The sequence below is a fragment of the Alosa sapidissima genome, chromosome 24 (genome assembly GCF_018492685.1).
Source record: "Alosa sapidissima isolate fAloSap1 chromosome 24, fAloSap1.pri, whole genome shotgun sequence".
NCBI lineage: Eukaryota > Metazoa > Chordata > Actinopteri > Clupeiformes > Clupeidae > Alosa > Alosa sapidissima.
The window spans coordinates 17,985,118-18,000,289 of record NC_055980.1 but is presented as its reverse complement, the minus strand read 5'-3'; the positions used below and the strand labels follow the sequence as shown (position 1 = coordinate 18,000,289).

General features: G+C 45.1%; 1 protein-coding gene across 1 annotated transcript; it reads left to right on the top strand.

The window, feature by feature from the left end:
• Positions 1 to 2,688: 2,688 nt before the first annotated feature.
• Positions 2,689 to 14,301, top strand: znf281b (zinc finger protein 281b). Its single transcript, XM_042083400.1, is given in 9 exon segments — positions 2,689 to 2,813; positions 5,823 to 6,428; positions 7,396 to 7,503; positions 8,750 to 8,873; positions 9,372 to 9,464; positions 10,760 to 10,878; positions 11,367 to 12,269; positions 12,271 to 13,043; positions 13,045 to 14,301. Coding segments are annotated over 8 exon segments (2,814 nt in total). The 5' UTR covers positions 2,689 to 2,813; positions 5,823 to 5,879; the 3' UTR covers positions 13,190 to 14,301.
• The last annotated feature ends 871 nt before the right edge of the window (positions 14,302 to 15,172 follow it).

Below are 15,172 nucleotides of genomic sequence, written 5' to 3'. Positions count from 1 at the left end.
CTTTGCAGCCATCTGCTGGAGCAGCAACATTAAAGTGAGTGATATTTATGAGAAACTAAACAAAAACGTGAAATGCTGATAACAACTCTGGAACCTTTGTGATGGTTGTGGAGAGCTGGATGTTGCACAAACAGACCAACATAACACGGACAACACTGCACACATCCTTTACACGCTCTACCGGTCAGACAACAAAGGACACCTCTCCTTGAAAGGTTAGAGGTCGGAGACCCCTTCTGTTGTTGTGATAAGGAATGCTTCAGGAAGTAATTCCTTTCCATGGCTATCACAGTTGATAATGACTCTCTTCTGGGAGCACTCTGTGAAGAGACATTTTTTTGGCACAGTCAGGGCCATAGTTTGAATGATGGGCATTCAATAACTAGGAGAATCAATGTGCTAATTTAAGTGCATACATTGGTGATTCTGTCATGCATCATGATTGCTGACTTTGCACTCTGCTAGCCAGAGGATCCTAATTGTTATATCTTAAGTTAAAGTATTTTTTTATCGGTTTTATTTGTTCATTGGATCTATCTATCTATCTATCTATCTGATCATGTATTTGAGACTAGATAGATAGATAGATAGATACTTTATTGATCCCCAGGGGAAATTCAAGGTCTCAGCAGCAGCATACATACAACACAAACACATTCTTTAACAGCAGAAAGAGTAATTAAAGTATATAATATAAAAACACAACTAAGCAGTAAGGACAGTAGAAGATAAAGAATATGCTAAATATACTAAAATACAAATTATACTAACACTTAATACAATATATAAAAATATACTAAAATACAAATGACAAATGACAGGCGCTTGCAATGACTGAGGCAGGGACTGAGCCTGTGATTCTCTGTGCATAGTAAGGTATGGTAAGGTGCTCTAAGGTGCTCTGTGTGAATGAGTGTCATTGTGGTAGTGCAATGGTGATAGTGGTCATGGTGATAGTGCAAATGAGTAAGTCAACAGTGCAACAATGCAGAAATAAGGTAAAGTAAAGTGTATATATCTATATATTTAACTATTTAAGAAAATGTATAAGTGTGGCCACAGTTCGGCTGTGGCATGGAGGGGGGGGGGGGGTTATGCATATGTGCTGATGTGCTAATATAGCACGCAAACAGTGAGGCATAAAGACAGTGGTACAAGTGCCTAGTGGACAGACAGTACCAAACATGGAGGGGGTGAAGAGGCAGACAGACTATGCAGAGAAGTCTATCTCTCCTCTTCCCTTAAGTGAGGCATTGAACAGTTCAATGGCCCTGGGGACAAATTACTTTCTCAGTCTGTCAGTTGTGCAAGGCAGTGAGCGAAGTCTCCAGCTGATCAGGCTCTTCTGCTTAACAATAGTGCTGTGGAGTGGGTGACACTCATTGTCCAAGATGTTGATCAGTTTGTTCAGGGTCCTTTTGTCAGATAGTGAAGTGATGCACTCCAGTTCAGCTCCAACTACAGAGCCAGCTTTCCTTACCAGCCTGTCAATTCGCCCCACATCCTTCTTCCTTGTGCTTCCTCCCCAGCATACTACTGCATAGAAGAGGACGCTGGCAACAACAGACTGGTAGAACATCCTGAGGAGCTTACTGCACACATTGAAGGACCGCAGCCTCCTCAGGAAGTACAGCCTGCTCTGCCCTTTCTTGTAGAGTGCGTCAGTGTTGGCTGACCAGTCCAGTTTATTGTCCAGGTGGAGACCCAGATACTTGTAGGTGCTAACTACCTCCACATTGACCCCATCAATGTGGACTGGTAGCAGAGTGGGCTTAGACCTGCGGAAATCCACCACCATCTCCTTGGTCTTTGAAGTGTTAAGTTGAAGATGATTGAGTTTGCACCATTGCACAAAGTCCTCCACCAGGCTCCTGTACTCCTCCTCCTGCCTGTTCCTGATACATCCCACAATTGCAGTATCATCAGAAAACTTCTGCATGTGGCATGACTCGGTGTTGTAGCAGAAGTCAGATGTGTACAGGGTGAACAGATGCTGCAGATCACAGTGTCAGAGAGACAGTTCTTCAGTCTGACGAACTGTGGTCGCTCGGTCAGGTAATCTGTAATCCAGGTTACCAGGTGAGCGTCCACACCCATCTGCAAGAGCTTGTCTCCCAATCTGAGGGGCTGGATGGTGTTAAAAGCACTTGAGAAATCAAAGAACATGATTCTCACAGCACTTTTCCCCTTGTCCAGGTGGGAATGTGTCCTGTGTAGAAGATAAGTGATGGCATCGTCCACGCCCACTTTCTCCTGGTAAGCAAACTGTAACGGGTCTAGTGCATGGCGTACCTGGGGTCTGAGCATGCCGAAGACCAATCGCTCCATTGTCTTCATCACATGTGATGTAAGAGCGACAGGTCTGTAGTCATTAAGACTATCAAAACAATACAATGACTGCTCCATGCTTATTTATTATTCCCTGCCAATCAGTGTCATACAAGTCCATTGTGGCATGCACGCACACACACACACACACACACACACACACACACACACACACACACACACACCTTTCATCCTTGACTGAGTTACAGCACTTGCAGTAATCTTGACTTTGCCCCTGACTTTGAATGAGAGCAGAGCCATGGACAGAAATACAAAGGGTGCCCTCTGCTGGTACGTTAGCATTATACAGCACCAGTTGTCTGTCTCCTCTCACGACCCGTCCGCCAAACCCATAATTCCCCGCGCCCAGACAAGATGGAAGAGAACAGCAGCCGCAGGAGAACAATGTTTTGGCAGTAAAAACTCAAAGGAACGATTACTGGGGAAAATATAAACGCTAAAGAGTCGGTTGCGGTCATGTATTGGTGAGTGCGAGTGAACATCACTTTTTGCTTTAGGTTAAATATGGATATGTATCGAATAACGTAGGATGTAAACGGCAAAATCAGATCACGGTCGCTCAAGCGAGAGATGCATTCAATTCCAAGCATCATTGTTTCGGTGTTGCATGGGCCATTTAATGCGGGGTTTCATATTGTACAAATGTTGCGTGGCTAGCTTAGCTGAAAGAACTGCTTATTTGGCTCAGTCGAATACCTACTATTTCAGTATGATCTACGCCACTGCAAACTTTGCGGAATGTGTTACTAATATGCAGTAGTTGGAAATAGCAAGCTATAATTAGAGTTATAGCTAGCAAGCAAACGTCTTTAGCAGCCATCTAATGCTATCGCTAACTTAGCTGGTTATGCTACGTATTTCTTTCTCCACGAGAATGCATGCTAGTCAGCTAGCTAGTCAGTTAGCAAACCGTCTTTCAAAGGCAGACTATGAATGTGGTAATCAATACTTTAGTGTTTTTGTTTAAATTCCTGTTTTTTCATTATTTCTAATGTCTAACCAATGCGAAATTATACGAACTGTGTCCATATACAAATATATGTATGGTAAGCCTACATTAATGTAATATGTAACGATGTTGTCTGCCTGCTAGCCATGTTGTAACAAGTCAGTGCTTTGATGCGATGAATTAACGTTAGTTAGCCACACTGTAGCAATGTCTCGTGTGGGAAATTCAGCTTTGCATAACGGATTTCCATTATTTTTCGGTCAGAACAGCATTAAGCGCAGCGCAACATAACATACAACGTTATGAATGGACAATGGTTTTAGAGACATTAATTGGAAACTCACTGGATTAGCGGGAATAAACGGTTGGCTCGTTAGCTGGCTATTTTAGCTTGCATGAATGAGGTTAGTTAGCTAGCAAGTTAGCAATGTTCATCACAATAGTCCGCTTCTCCTACGGTTTCAATGTCGTCTAACCAAATGGTCGGGAGACTAGACAATAAAACTCGCAAGCCTTCATTTAAGTAAGGCTTTGAAAACGTGTCTAAGTGCGATTACATTTAACACATATTTGTTAATTTCACACTGTCTGATTGGTCGCTATATCAATGAATTTAACGCTATGATGAAAATAATATTGCAGAACTGAAGTTATCAATAAGCTTAGTGCACTTGTCCCCTGAGAATATGGGATAATGTATTCCGTCTTAATGGCAGTCTACGTGCCTCTGTGTTCAATGTTGCTGCTGATCCTTTAAATGTTCTCTCAGTGAAATGTTTTTTGGTGTATTTCGTTCACCAACTCAAACATGTCACCTCGGCGCAGTCTGTCAATGTTTTATAACTGACCCGTAAGGCAAGGTATCACAATAATCCCCAGTCACTGGTATTAGTAATGCATCCCCTAAACGCCGCATGCAAGTATTAATACCTCTAGGTCCTAGTGATTAGAAAGCACATTTAAAAACATGGCTAAATTCTACAGCGTGTCGAAACATGTAACATCGACAAAACATGGTGCTTTCAGATGTGTATGTCAATGTTGTTCTGTAGTTAGCCCATGAAGCTGAATTCTTAAGAGGTGAGTGTTTTTTTAAGCTGACATCTTCAAAAAATGGCTCCAGTTTCTTGCAGTTCTTTTTTTAAAAAAAAAAATAAGAGTAAAACCATTGTTTTGGCTCCTACTGGTAAGCTAGAGTTTGGCTGGAGTTTGGAACATGATTCATAATCGTTTTTCCTTGTACTTGCTTGGCCCCAATATTTGATAGGTTGATTCCTACAGTCAGGAGGTTAAGCCCTTACAGTCTAACTAGCTTATGTCGCCTGTAATCCTCCTTGACCTACACAGGTAAAGGCTAATCACTGGACGTGGAGTCTTCGATTTTACCATGATCTGTGATAACCTCCAGTGACATGCACGCTAGGAGCTGACTCATAAAAGATTCATCCAACCTCTGGTAGCCATGGTAGCTATGTCCAGTGGTGGGTCAGTTGAATTATGTGAGCGAAATGCAAGGCAGACATGGTCCACATGTTCCTATTAAGTGAAATCCCAGACATGTTTATGGCTGTTTCAGAGCATTTTAAAAACATGCCACAACAAACAGTCTTGTTTTTTTTTTTTTTTTCTCTGTACAAGATTATTTTTGTTGTTTGTTTTGTTGCAGTGCCTCTTCACAAACTTCAGTCTGTATTTGCACAATTTAATTAAGGTTATATGAATAGTTACCTAAATGGATTTATTTTGCTGTCCTTAGGTAAAGGTGACGGGCCAGACGTTCGAATAGACACACTATAAACAGGTCACCACCACCACTCCTTTGTGAGGTCACATGACTAAGCTTGCTATGGGCTTGTTTTAAAAAAAAAAAAAAAAATCAATCTCCTTCCCCTCAGGTCCCATCGCATAGTAATCCTGTCGAGTAAAGCCAGAGAAATCCAATCAAGCAATTAATGTTGGAGTGAAAGGTAGAACTGCGTGTGCGTATAGCTCCATCTCTGTGTCTGATTTGATATGGTGTCAAGGCTGTGGCGAAGCTTACAAGAAGTATGATTGGGTCGTGTTCTGTTGCCCGTCTTCAATCCTGACAACACATCACAACACTTTTGCCCTCAGATGGTGACGGGACAGGAAGTGGGTCAGTGTGGGGAATTATTAGTGTTATTATTTATTATATTTTTATTTTGAGAAGGTGTTGGGGAATCGGATTATGAGAACGTGGCTCGCTGTGTCCGGATCTGTGACTGTCTGGCTATTTTGAGAGGCAGTCAGTGGCAGGAGGAACGACGGAGGCAGCATTTCAGAACTCCGAGAAATGCTCTCCGAGTACAGAATAAAATAGGCTTAAGCTCACAGTGCAATACAAGCAGTATCTGTGTCATTTCGCAGAATAATGTGCCTCCCCTTTTCTCCTCCATGTCTGCAAAACACCAAATAACAAACGTTTGCCAGGTAGTCAACCATATTAAGCCTGTTACAGCAATTGATGTCATGTCTCCTCTTTTCTCTGTCTTTCTATCTGCAGGATATCCCCCTTTTAGTCCTTTTTTCTATTTTCCCCCTCCCCTCTTCTTTCTCTTGAATGAACGGAAGCCCCGTCCTCCAGCAATACGCCGCCACCAGCAGCAGCTGCAACAGTCCCACCTCCACCGTCTTCACCTCCTCTGCCACCATGAGCCTCATCCAGGACAAGCTGGGCAACGAGTTCCTGCGCGGTAACGGCGGCATGGACCCCAACTTCCAGCCGGCCAGCATGCTGATGTTCAGCCACCTGCCGCCGGTCACCAGTTTCACGCGGCTGGCCTCGCAGTCGGTTATGGGTGACCTGCAGCAGGAGATGATCCTCAAGAAGGAGCGCGACTCCCCCGACCACGGCGGTGGCGGCGGCTTCCTCCACGGCATGGGCATCAAGCAGGAGAAGCTGAGCGAGCTCGACTACCGCCTGCCGATGTATGGCACGCCACAATCTGCCGGGCACCACATCACGGTCGCCGGCGGCAACAACGGGATGGCACAGGGAGGCAGCGGCGGAGGAGGAGCCGGCGGGAAGGGGGCCGGCACTATGGACATGCTGGACATGTCGCTGGGCAACCACCAGAACATGCTTCTGCATGACCTCAGCCTTAGTAACGTAAGTGCATTACATTAGGCGGCGATCACACAGGCATGCTTTTTCACCTCCAAAATGCGAGTATGGAGTATAAAGTAGTTAATGTTGAAAACACAGAAATTGTGTAGAAATGTGTACATGTTGTTGCTATGATATGTCATATTTAGCTAAGTAGCTAGCTCCCTGTCAGGCAGCTAAGCAATGACCCATTGTTGAAAAAAATGCAACCTCAAAAGTTGAACTATTTTTAACTTTGTGCACATCACGTTTTTAGAAGCCTCACTTTTTTTTCTGCTTGCGCTATATTCATCTAAATGTGAGACGCGTTGCAATGGTCAGTCTCATCGTTGCATAAGGGAACAAATGATTTTGAGTGCCTAGAGGTAGAAAAAAGTGTCAGTCTGAATGGCCCCTTAGTCTTGGCAGATCTTAATTTTATTCAAATCCTTTGTGTAGCACTTCTAGACACTTGTCTGGGAAAAGGGTGGTGCAAACAAACTTTACGTACCTACTTAAGTGGTGATGGGGCTTGTCCTGAGAAGTTTTTGTGAACGGAACCGTTCATTGTTTATGCATGCGCACCCATGTCCAAATAAATTGAAACAGGTTTGCAGCTGTCTAAGAAGACAGAACCTGTTTCTGTTCCCTTCTCATTTTGATTTTGCAGCCTTTTTTTGGAACTTCTCCCACATAAAAGCGCGTTTTTATTTCTTCAACCACAATTTCCTTTTTTTTTTTTTTTTTTTTTGATAAATGGACGCGGTCACCTTCGCATTGTGTTAACGTTATTCACATACGGAGAGCTGGTTCATCATGTTAAAATGTGAACCCGCGACCAGAAACCTTGAAGGAGCTGACAGCTGAAAGCTGTCGTCCACCCCCCCCTAGCCCCCAATCCTTGTTATTGTTTTCCTGGGTCCCCACGGTCTGCATTGTTGTCATCTGCCCCCTTCCCCACTCATTAGCCTAATCTGTGCTTTGTCATCAGTTCTCGGGCAGATTGGGGAAGGAGCCCAAGGAGGGTCGACGGGCCAAGAAGCCTAATGGGGAGGGTAACGGAGGCAAAGGCCGCAGGAAACGAGGGGACGCCGCAAAGGTATGCACACATACAGGCCCATATCTATGTGCACATACCCCTACAGGCATTAACACACAAGGATACAAGGATACAAGGAAGTTTATTGTCACATGCATATAGTTACTGGATGTAAGAAATGCAGTGAAATTATGTCTGGTGTCAGCCTATTTACACACACACACTATATATACAGCTCTGGAAAAAATGAAGAGACCACTGTCCACTGCACATTTGGTCATCCTACGGTTGCTGAGTGACATTTTAATGAGTTGACGGTCATATTCAAATTTGCTGTGGTCTCTTAATTTTGAATATGACCATAAACTCATTCCAAAGTCACTCTGCAACCGTAGGATGACATCAGAAGAATGTGCAGTGGTCTCTTATTTATTTTTTTCCCAGAGCTGTATATATACACACACAAACTTTTTTTTTTTTTAAATCTCAGACATTGACACTCCAATATAAACAAATATAATAAATACAAATACACAAACACCCTCTAACACAGAGGACTAATTTAAACGAAGGGCAAAGAGCAGAGTCAATCAGTACGCACTTTAGACTTTGCACTTTGCCCACCTTTTAAATTAGGACCAAGAGACTTTCACTAAAAGAGAAAGCCAACAGACAGACAACATTGTAAAGACCAGAATTAACGATCTATACACACACACACACACACACACTGAATTAACGATTTGCACACTCACACACAGGCCCCTTCCTTTTATAAGAGAGGTCCATCTCCTCCTGTCCGTCTTCAGCTTGTCCTTGAGATGGAGTGCCTTTCTTTTTTGAATACTCTTTGTCACCACTCATCTTTGCAGAGTACTTCATTCTGATTGGTTGTCTGAGAACTGAATAGTCAGAATGTTGCCACAGGCAACAAGTGTTTGTTAAATTGTCTACAATAAAACCGTAATCAAGTTACATCAGAATCTATATAGAGGCTGTTCCTCGGGTAATAAAACCATTTAAAGCTAATGTTGTGACTGCCCTCAGCTTAATCTCAGCCTCCCCTGCTGTTAGTCTCTCACTGGCTCTGTTTCATTTGCATTTCTTCAGAAATTAACTTTCAATGTTTTAACGTTCAGTTTAAACCACGCTCCCAACTCCCAACAACCACAGATCTTTCTGAAATTAGTATACTGTTGAAGTGTTGTGGACATTGAGCAGATGTGAATGTTTTTCCTTTCATAACATCTTTCTTTCTTTCTTTCTTTCTTTCTTTCTTTCTTTCCCTCCCTCTGTCTCTATCCAGTCACTGATGCTGGATGGAGATGGGGGTCCAATGTCCCCGAACTGCAAGCCTCACATCTGCGAGCACTGCAACGCAGCCTTCCGCAGTTCCTACCACCTGCGCAGACACGTGCTCATCCACACAGGTGAGACGCTTTCTCTGGTGACTGCACGCACACGCACAGAAAGATCGCACATCACCTTTTACAGATCACCCAGTATGTCCGCAAGTACACACATGACCGTATGTCTTTAATGTGTTGGCACACTTTGTTTTAAATCCACGGAAAAGATACACCTGTCATGCTGGCAGCTAACAGTATGACATACTTTTAAGGGCTCCACCGGTTTAAGTTTTTAAATATATTATTTAGTTTCTCTATGTGCCTAATGTAGCATTTAGGGGTAGCACCCAGAATAGCATGTAAATCAAAAGGGACCCTGTGTCTGTCTGTCTGTGTGGATTTGAAAGTTCCTCTGTTCTATGTGTTTTTGTTCACTTTAAAGCATGAACATGCAGATTGACAATCTACTATTTTTGTTTTTTTTTAATCACACGACTATGTGAATCTAAAAGCTGTTCCTCTGTGTTTTGTGTGTTATTTTTAATTTAATGCGGGACGCGGGCACTTGTATTATTTCTGATGGCACAGGGGAGAGGCCCTTCAGGTGCAGTCAGTGCAACATGAGCTTCATCCAGAAGTACCTGCTGCAGAGACACGAGAAGATCCACAGCGGTGAGTCCCTCTGCCACACACACAGAAACGCGCGCGCACACACACACGCGCGTGCACATACACACACACGCACAGAAACACACATACAGTACGCACAGAAACATACACGCACACACACACACACACACACACACACACACCCCCACACCCAAGAAACAAGATGTTCTTTTCTCCAAAAGCTCTGTAGTGCTTTGGAAAAGCAGAATAATTTGGCAGTATGCTGCTGCATGTGAAGTGGGCACATGTTGGATGTAATTTTTAAAGATGGCAGTGGCCCTGTGAGTATTTTTGACACAAATTTGGCCTTTGAAGTGGATGGGGGTGGTACTTCCTCACTCTCTTTAGTTCTAAATAGTACGTCCATGATAATTATAGCTGTGGGGATACCCTTTACCAACCCTGTGGACATGAGTGTCAGACACCAAGACAGCAGATCGTTTACGCCAAGGCCCAAAACGTCTTTTCTCAGTGAAGAAGTAGTGTGTGTGCGGTGCAGCTCTCACACACATGCTGCTGCAGCAGCCCCTTGTTCAGGCACACAGAGCCTTCTGCTCTTAGCAACTAAGGTGGAGGGAACTAAGTGCTCAAAAGCGTGATTACACTGAACTAGAGTTGATGCGGACAGTGTTCGTCATGACCGCTATGACACCATCGCTAGTGGCCTATATAGTCCTCAGCATAGCAGATAAGAGTAGCAGGCTTGGTAATACGAGTAAACAAAGTTATTATTTTTTGTGATTACTTATCACTTGCTATAATTATGGCCATTTGGCTTGTATAGCCAACGAACATCAAAAAAGTAAGGAAAGTGCTCTAAAGGTTTTTGAGCACCTACATTATTACTACCATTAACCATCACACAGCTATACACATTTGCTCAAATTCCTTCAGGCAACAGTGTTTTTTTTTTTTTTCAAAATGTACTAGATTGTAATGTGCCTAAAATAATATAATGTAGAATAAATGACAAAAAGAGTCATATCGGTTGACCTCTAGTTCTCAGGGGGTTGAATTTAATGCGTTTTCCATTGACCTCAATGTGCTTTTATAGCAAAAGGCTATGATGTCACACTTAAGTGTATCCGTGTGGCCCTGGTTTATACTTAGAATGTAGTATAACCAAAATGGGACTTGTGCTATTTTAGCTGGTGAGGGATGTACTGAATCTCTCTCTCTCTCTCTCTCTCTCTCTCTCTCTCTCTCTCTCTCTCTCTCTCTCTCTCTCTCTCTCTCTCTCTCTCTCTCTCTCTCTCTCTCTCTCTCTCTCTCTCTCTCTCTCTCTCTCTCTCCAACAGGAGAGAAGCCGTTCAGCTGTGACCAGTGTAACATGCGCTTCATTCAGAAGTACCACATGGAGAGACACAAGAGGACTCACAGTGGAGAAAAGCCATATAAATGTGACAACTGCCAACAGGTAAGATCTATATGGATCCACTTGTGACTTTACACTTTAGTGTATATTTTCACAAGTTGGGTTTGTTGTTTTCAGGATTTGTCGTTTTCTTCGCTTTTATTAGCATAGTAGCTCAATGATTATTGATATGGTAGTTAATAGTTGCAATCCAGATTTGGTGAAAGTATCTATGTGTGTGCGGTTCAGGGAGTTTAGTGTTCGTAAACAGGATGTTTACTTAGTTAGTAAACGCACATGAAATACTCTACAGCCCTTAAGTTGGTACTGTCACACCAGTGTGATGGGAATGTTGAAAATAGAACGTTCTAAAGAATATCTGGGTTCACTCAGAGCCGTTTAAAGGGCTGTGGGTTCACTGAATTGAACATGTTATTTTAGAATCTTACATTGTTCCGGAACAGAATCTTCAGTTAGAATGTTCAAACCCCCCTGCTGAAGGGTTCCATCTTCCTTAACTCCCTCCACTCTGTGTTCCCCCTCACCCTCAGTATTTCTCACGCACCGACCGATTACTGAAGCACAAGCGCACCTGTGAAGAAGCCATAAAGAAGGGCCTTGACCCAAGCATGCTGGACCTCGGGGAAGATGACCTCGGCCAGGGCAGCTACCTCCTCACTCAGGGAAACCCTTCCGTCAACGCCCCCTCTGGAGGGCGCAAGCGAGGCCGAGGCAAGGGAGAGGGCGGCGGGGAGCGCCGGCGGAAGAAGGCGGCCTCCTCCTCCTCCTCCTCCTCTTCCTCGCTTCACATGCCCCGAGGCCTGGGCCTGCAGGACTACGGCGGCGGCCTACCGTCCGGCTCGGGAGACGGCGAGGCTGGGGGGCCTTCGTCGGGCGGCGGGGGCAACCACATGGGCCGCACGCCCAAGCTAGTGTTCAAGAAGGCCGGCCGAAACAAGGGCCTGGACAAGAGCCTTCTGTCGATGGCCGACGAGGCTGCCGCCGGCGGCTCTAACTCCGGCCTCCATAACCAGAAGCTCTCCGCTGGTGGGGGAGGGGGAGGGCTGGATGGCCTGGGCCTCATGCAAGGCTCCGGAGGCCCCAAACAGCCCGGCACCAGCAGCAATTACGACGACGCCATGCAGTTCCTGAAGAAGCGACGCTACCTGCACGCGGCCAACAGCGGGGGCGGCGGAGGCTCCGGGGCGGGTGTAGGCGGCGGCGGGAACCAACAGAACGACTTCGGGCATCTTCCCCCGCCCCAGCAGAACGTCATCCAGGGCGGCCTGGCCGGCGAGCCGACACTGGCCCTGCTGGACACGTCGCCGCTTATCAGCGTTGACAAGCACGACAAGTCGGGCATCCCAGACGAGGTGCTGCAGAGCCTGCTGGATCACTACAGCCACAAGCCAGACGGCTCGCATCACCACCACCACCACCACCACCACCACCCCCCACCACGATGATGTGACCTTCGACCTGTCCGGGCATCACGTGGATCTGCAGCCGGCCGAAGTGGTGGGCCACGACGATGATGGCTCGCCAGGCGGCTCTGGCGACAAGACTGTGGTGATGAGCGAGTACTCCAAGTTCCTGCTGCAGACCCTGGAGCGTACCAGCCACAGCTCGGGCTTTGCTCTCGGCCCCTCGGCGCCCTTCCCCACCCTTCTGACCACCAGCAGTCCCTCATCCTCCACCCTCTTCTCTGACAAGCACGTGTACACCACCTCGCCGATGGACTGCGGCTACACACAGCCCGTAAGCTCGCCACTGGCCCCTTCTTCCTCGTCCTCGTCTTCCGGCGGCACCAAGTCCCACTACAGCATGCTGGTGTCGGCACCCTCGCCCAACAGCCACGCCTCGGGCTCGTCGGGCTCGTACCACCTCAGCAGCCTGGAGCCGACCAGCCACCAGCAACTCACCCCGTCGCAAGAGCTCGACCAGCTGGAGAAGCAGCACTCGCCGCCCTTCCAGCTGACCTCCGACATGGCTAACGGGGCGGGATCCGCGGGTCAGAAGGACGGGAAAAACGGCGGCAGTTCTGCAGGAGGTGGGAACTCGGATGGTGGAACCGGCGCTGGCACCAACGGCAACGCGGGAAACGGGCCGGCGTACCCCGACCTGGCGCCGCTGGACCCCTCCAAGGAGGTGGACCTGCGTTCCACGTACCAGATCGAGAACTTCGCCCAGGCCTTCGGCGCGCAGTTCAAGTCCGGCCGTGGGACCCCCGCTGTCGGCGTACGGCGGCGCTGACGACCACCGGTTGCCGCGGACTACCGTCTCGGAATTCTCAGGGTATACTAGTCTGTTGGCGGACGTCGGCGAGCCCGCTAGCTCAGGATCCAAAACTCCCACGAGCCAAAGTTACAGGTAAATAGGGTCGTCCAAGGAGGGGGGAGGGGGCGGTGTCTTCCAACCTCAGTTGGAAACTTCAGAACATTGGAAACCTAATCGACCCCACTTCAACCCCCTCCCCCCAAATCCATTTTATAACAACCGTTAAACAAGACAGAGAAAGACTTACTACACTGCCATTAATTGTTAATATGAGACTCTACCAGGGAAGGTCTTCAAGACCTCATGCAATTTTTTTCTAAAAAAAGTACTCCTTTTTAATATGTATTCAGTCTTTGTCTTTATTTTAAAAAACAGCGTAGTGTGTATATTGTTTTTTTGTAGGTTTTAAATGTATTTTTTTTTTTTTTTCTTCCTCAATGAAATCTAGAGGGTAGCTATGAACTGGCTTGTGTTCCTAAAAACCCCTGTGTGTTTTAGCAATCAGGATGCATTTGTAAAATATTAATGATAATGATTACAGTAATAATGTGTCAGGGAGAGGCCCAGAGTTCAAAAGGCAAAAAACCCTATGTATTGTCTGTTACAATAATGAAAAGTATTACTCAGGAAAAAAGCAGCAAACTAAGAGGTTATTTTTTTTCCTCATTTTTTTTTTCATGATGAGGCAACTTTGAAAGGTTTACTTATGTAAGTACATTGAAGCTTTTTTGTTTTGTTTATGCATTTAAAAAACTTCCTACAGAAAGGGAAGACTGTAGCCAATCATGAATCTGTGCATTCAGTCACTGACAGACCTTTTCCACTACTAGTGATGTTATGGAGATTATGGTACCTTTGTTTTAGACATAAACACACCCTTTCATCTCTCTCTCTCTCTCTCTCACACACACACACACACACCCCGTTTCCATGGTGATGAGGGGGTATGCTGAGCACTGATTTAGCTCCCATCATCCTTTGCTTTGTTTTACTCTCTGGTTTTTGTTCCCTTGATTTGTTTGACTTTTTTTTTTGGTCATCCTCTTCTTTTGCAAGGAGTCAATGAGCACTTTTTTAACCAGCCGTTTTAACCATTGAGGAAAAAAAAAAAACTGATTCAGCCCAGTCTCATTTAAATTTTGATTTTCAAAAATCAAATTTTGATTTTTTTTTCTTTTTGTGGAGAAAGCTGTGAGTTTAGTGGGAAAAGGGGATGTGTTTTGGGAGGGGGTGGGATGAGTTGAGAGCGGGTAGGGTTATGATCAAGGGCATTTGGGTATGGTGGGGGTGGTTAGATGGGGCAGGGTGGGGGGACTTGGATGCTATGCCATTATTGTTCGTTATATTGATATGTAGTGGAGCCTTGGGTTCAAGTTACAGGGCCTTCTTTGTATTAAAGTGTATTTAAATATTAATGTTTTTTTTTTTTTATATATATAATATTTTTGCTCCATGAGAGTGGCCACATTTAGGGCAATCCTACCTCTCCACCTCAAACACTGACTCAGGTGTGGTCAGTGCATGCAAACAAAATGGGCCGAATATTTTTTTTTTTTTTTTTTAATCCCCTGCTGACACAAGCCAACATCCGACACACCATCATTGTGCAAATGAAAACAGAACATGGAAAAAAATACATGCTAGTTTTTTTTCTGGACCTAAAACCTGTGGTTTTTTAAAAATGTATTTTGTTGGCTCTTTTGAAAGAAAATGGAATGAAACAAAAGACAAAAAAAAAAAAAAGAAAAGACTTTTGAAAAATCAGGAACATGGTGATCGAGAAGGAGGACTTTTTGATGTGAGCAAAGTGATTGTTTTGCCCCCTCTCCCTTGCCCATCTCCCTCTCCCCTCCCATCTAAATGGTAATGCAATTTTTGATGACTTCCTTTTGTGACTGAACACTAATCTGCTTTGACTTCCATGGTTAGATGATTATTTTGTTAAACTTTTTTTTAATTTTTTTTTTTTAATTATTATTGTCTTGAGTGGCCAGAGTGTGATGTTTTACAGGTGGGGTGCTGGCCTTCTCTTGTTTTTTCTCTGTTCCCCAAGACCTGTCGAGGGTGGGGTTCAGTGGTC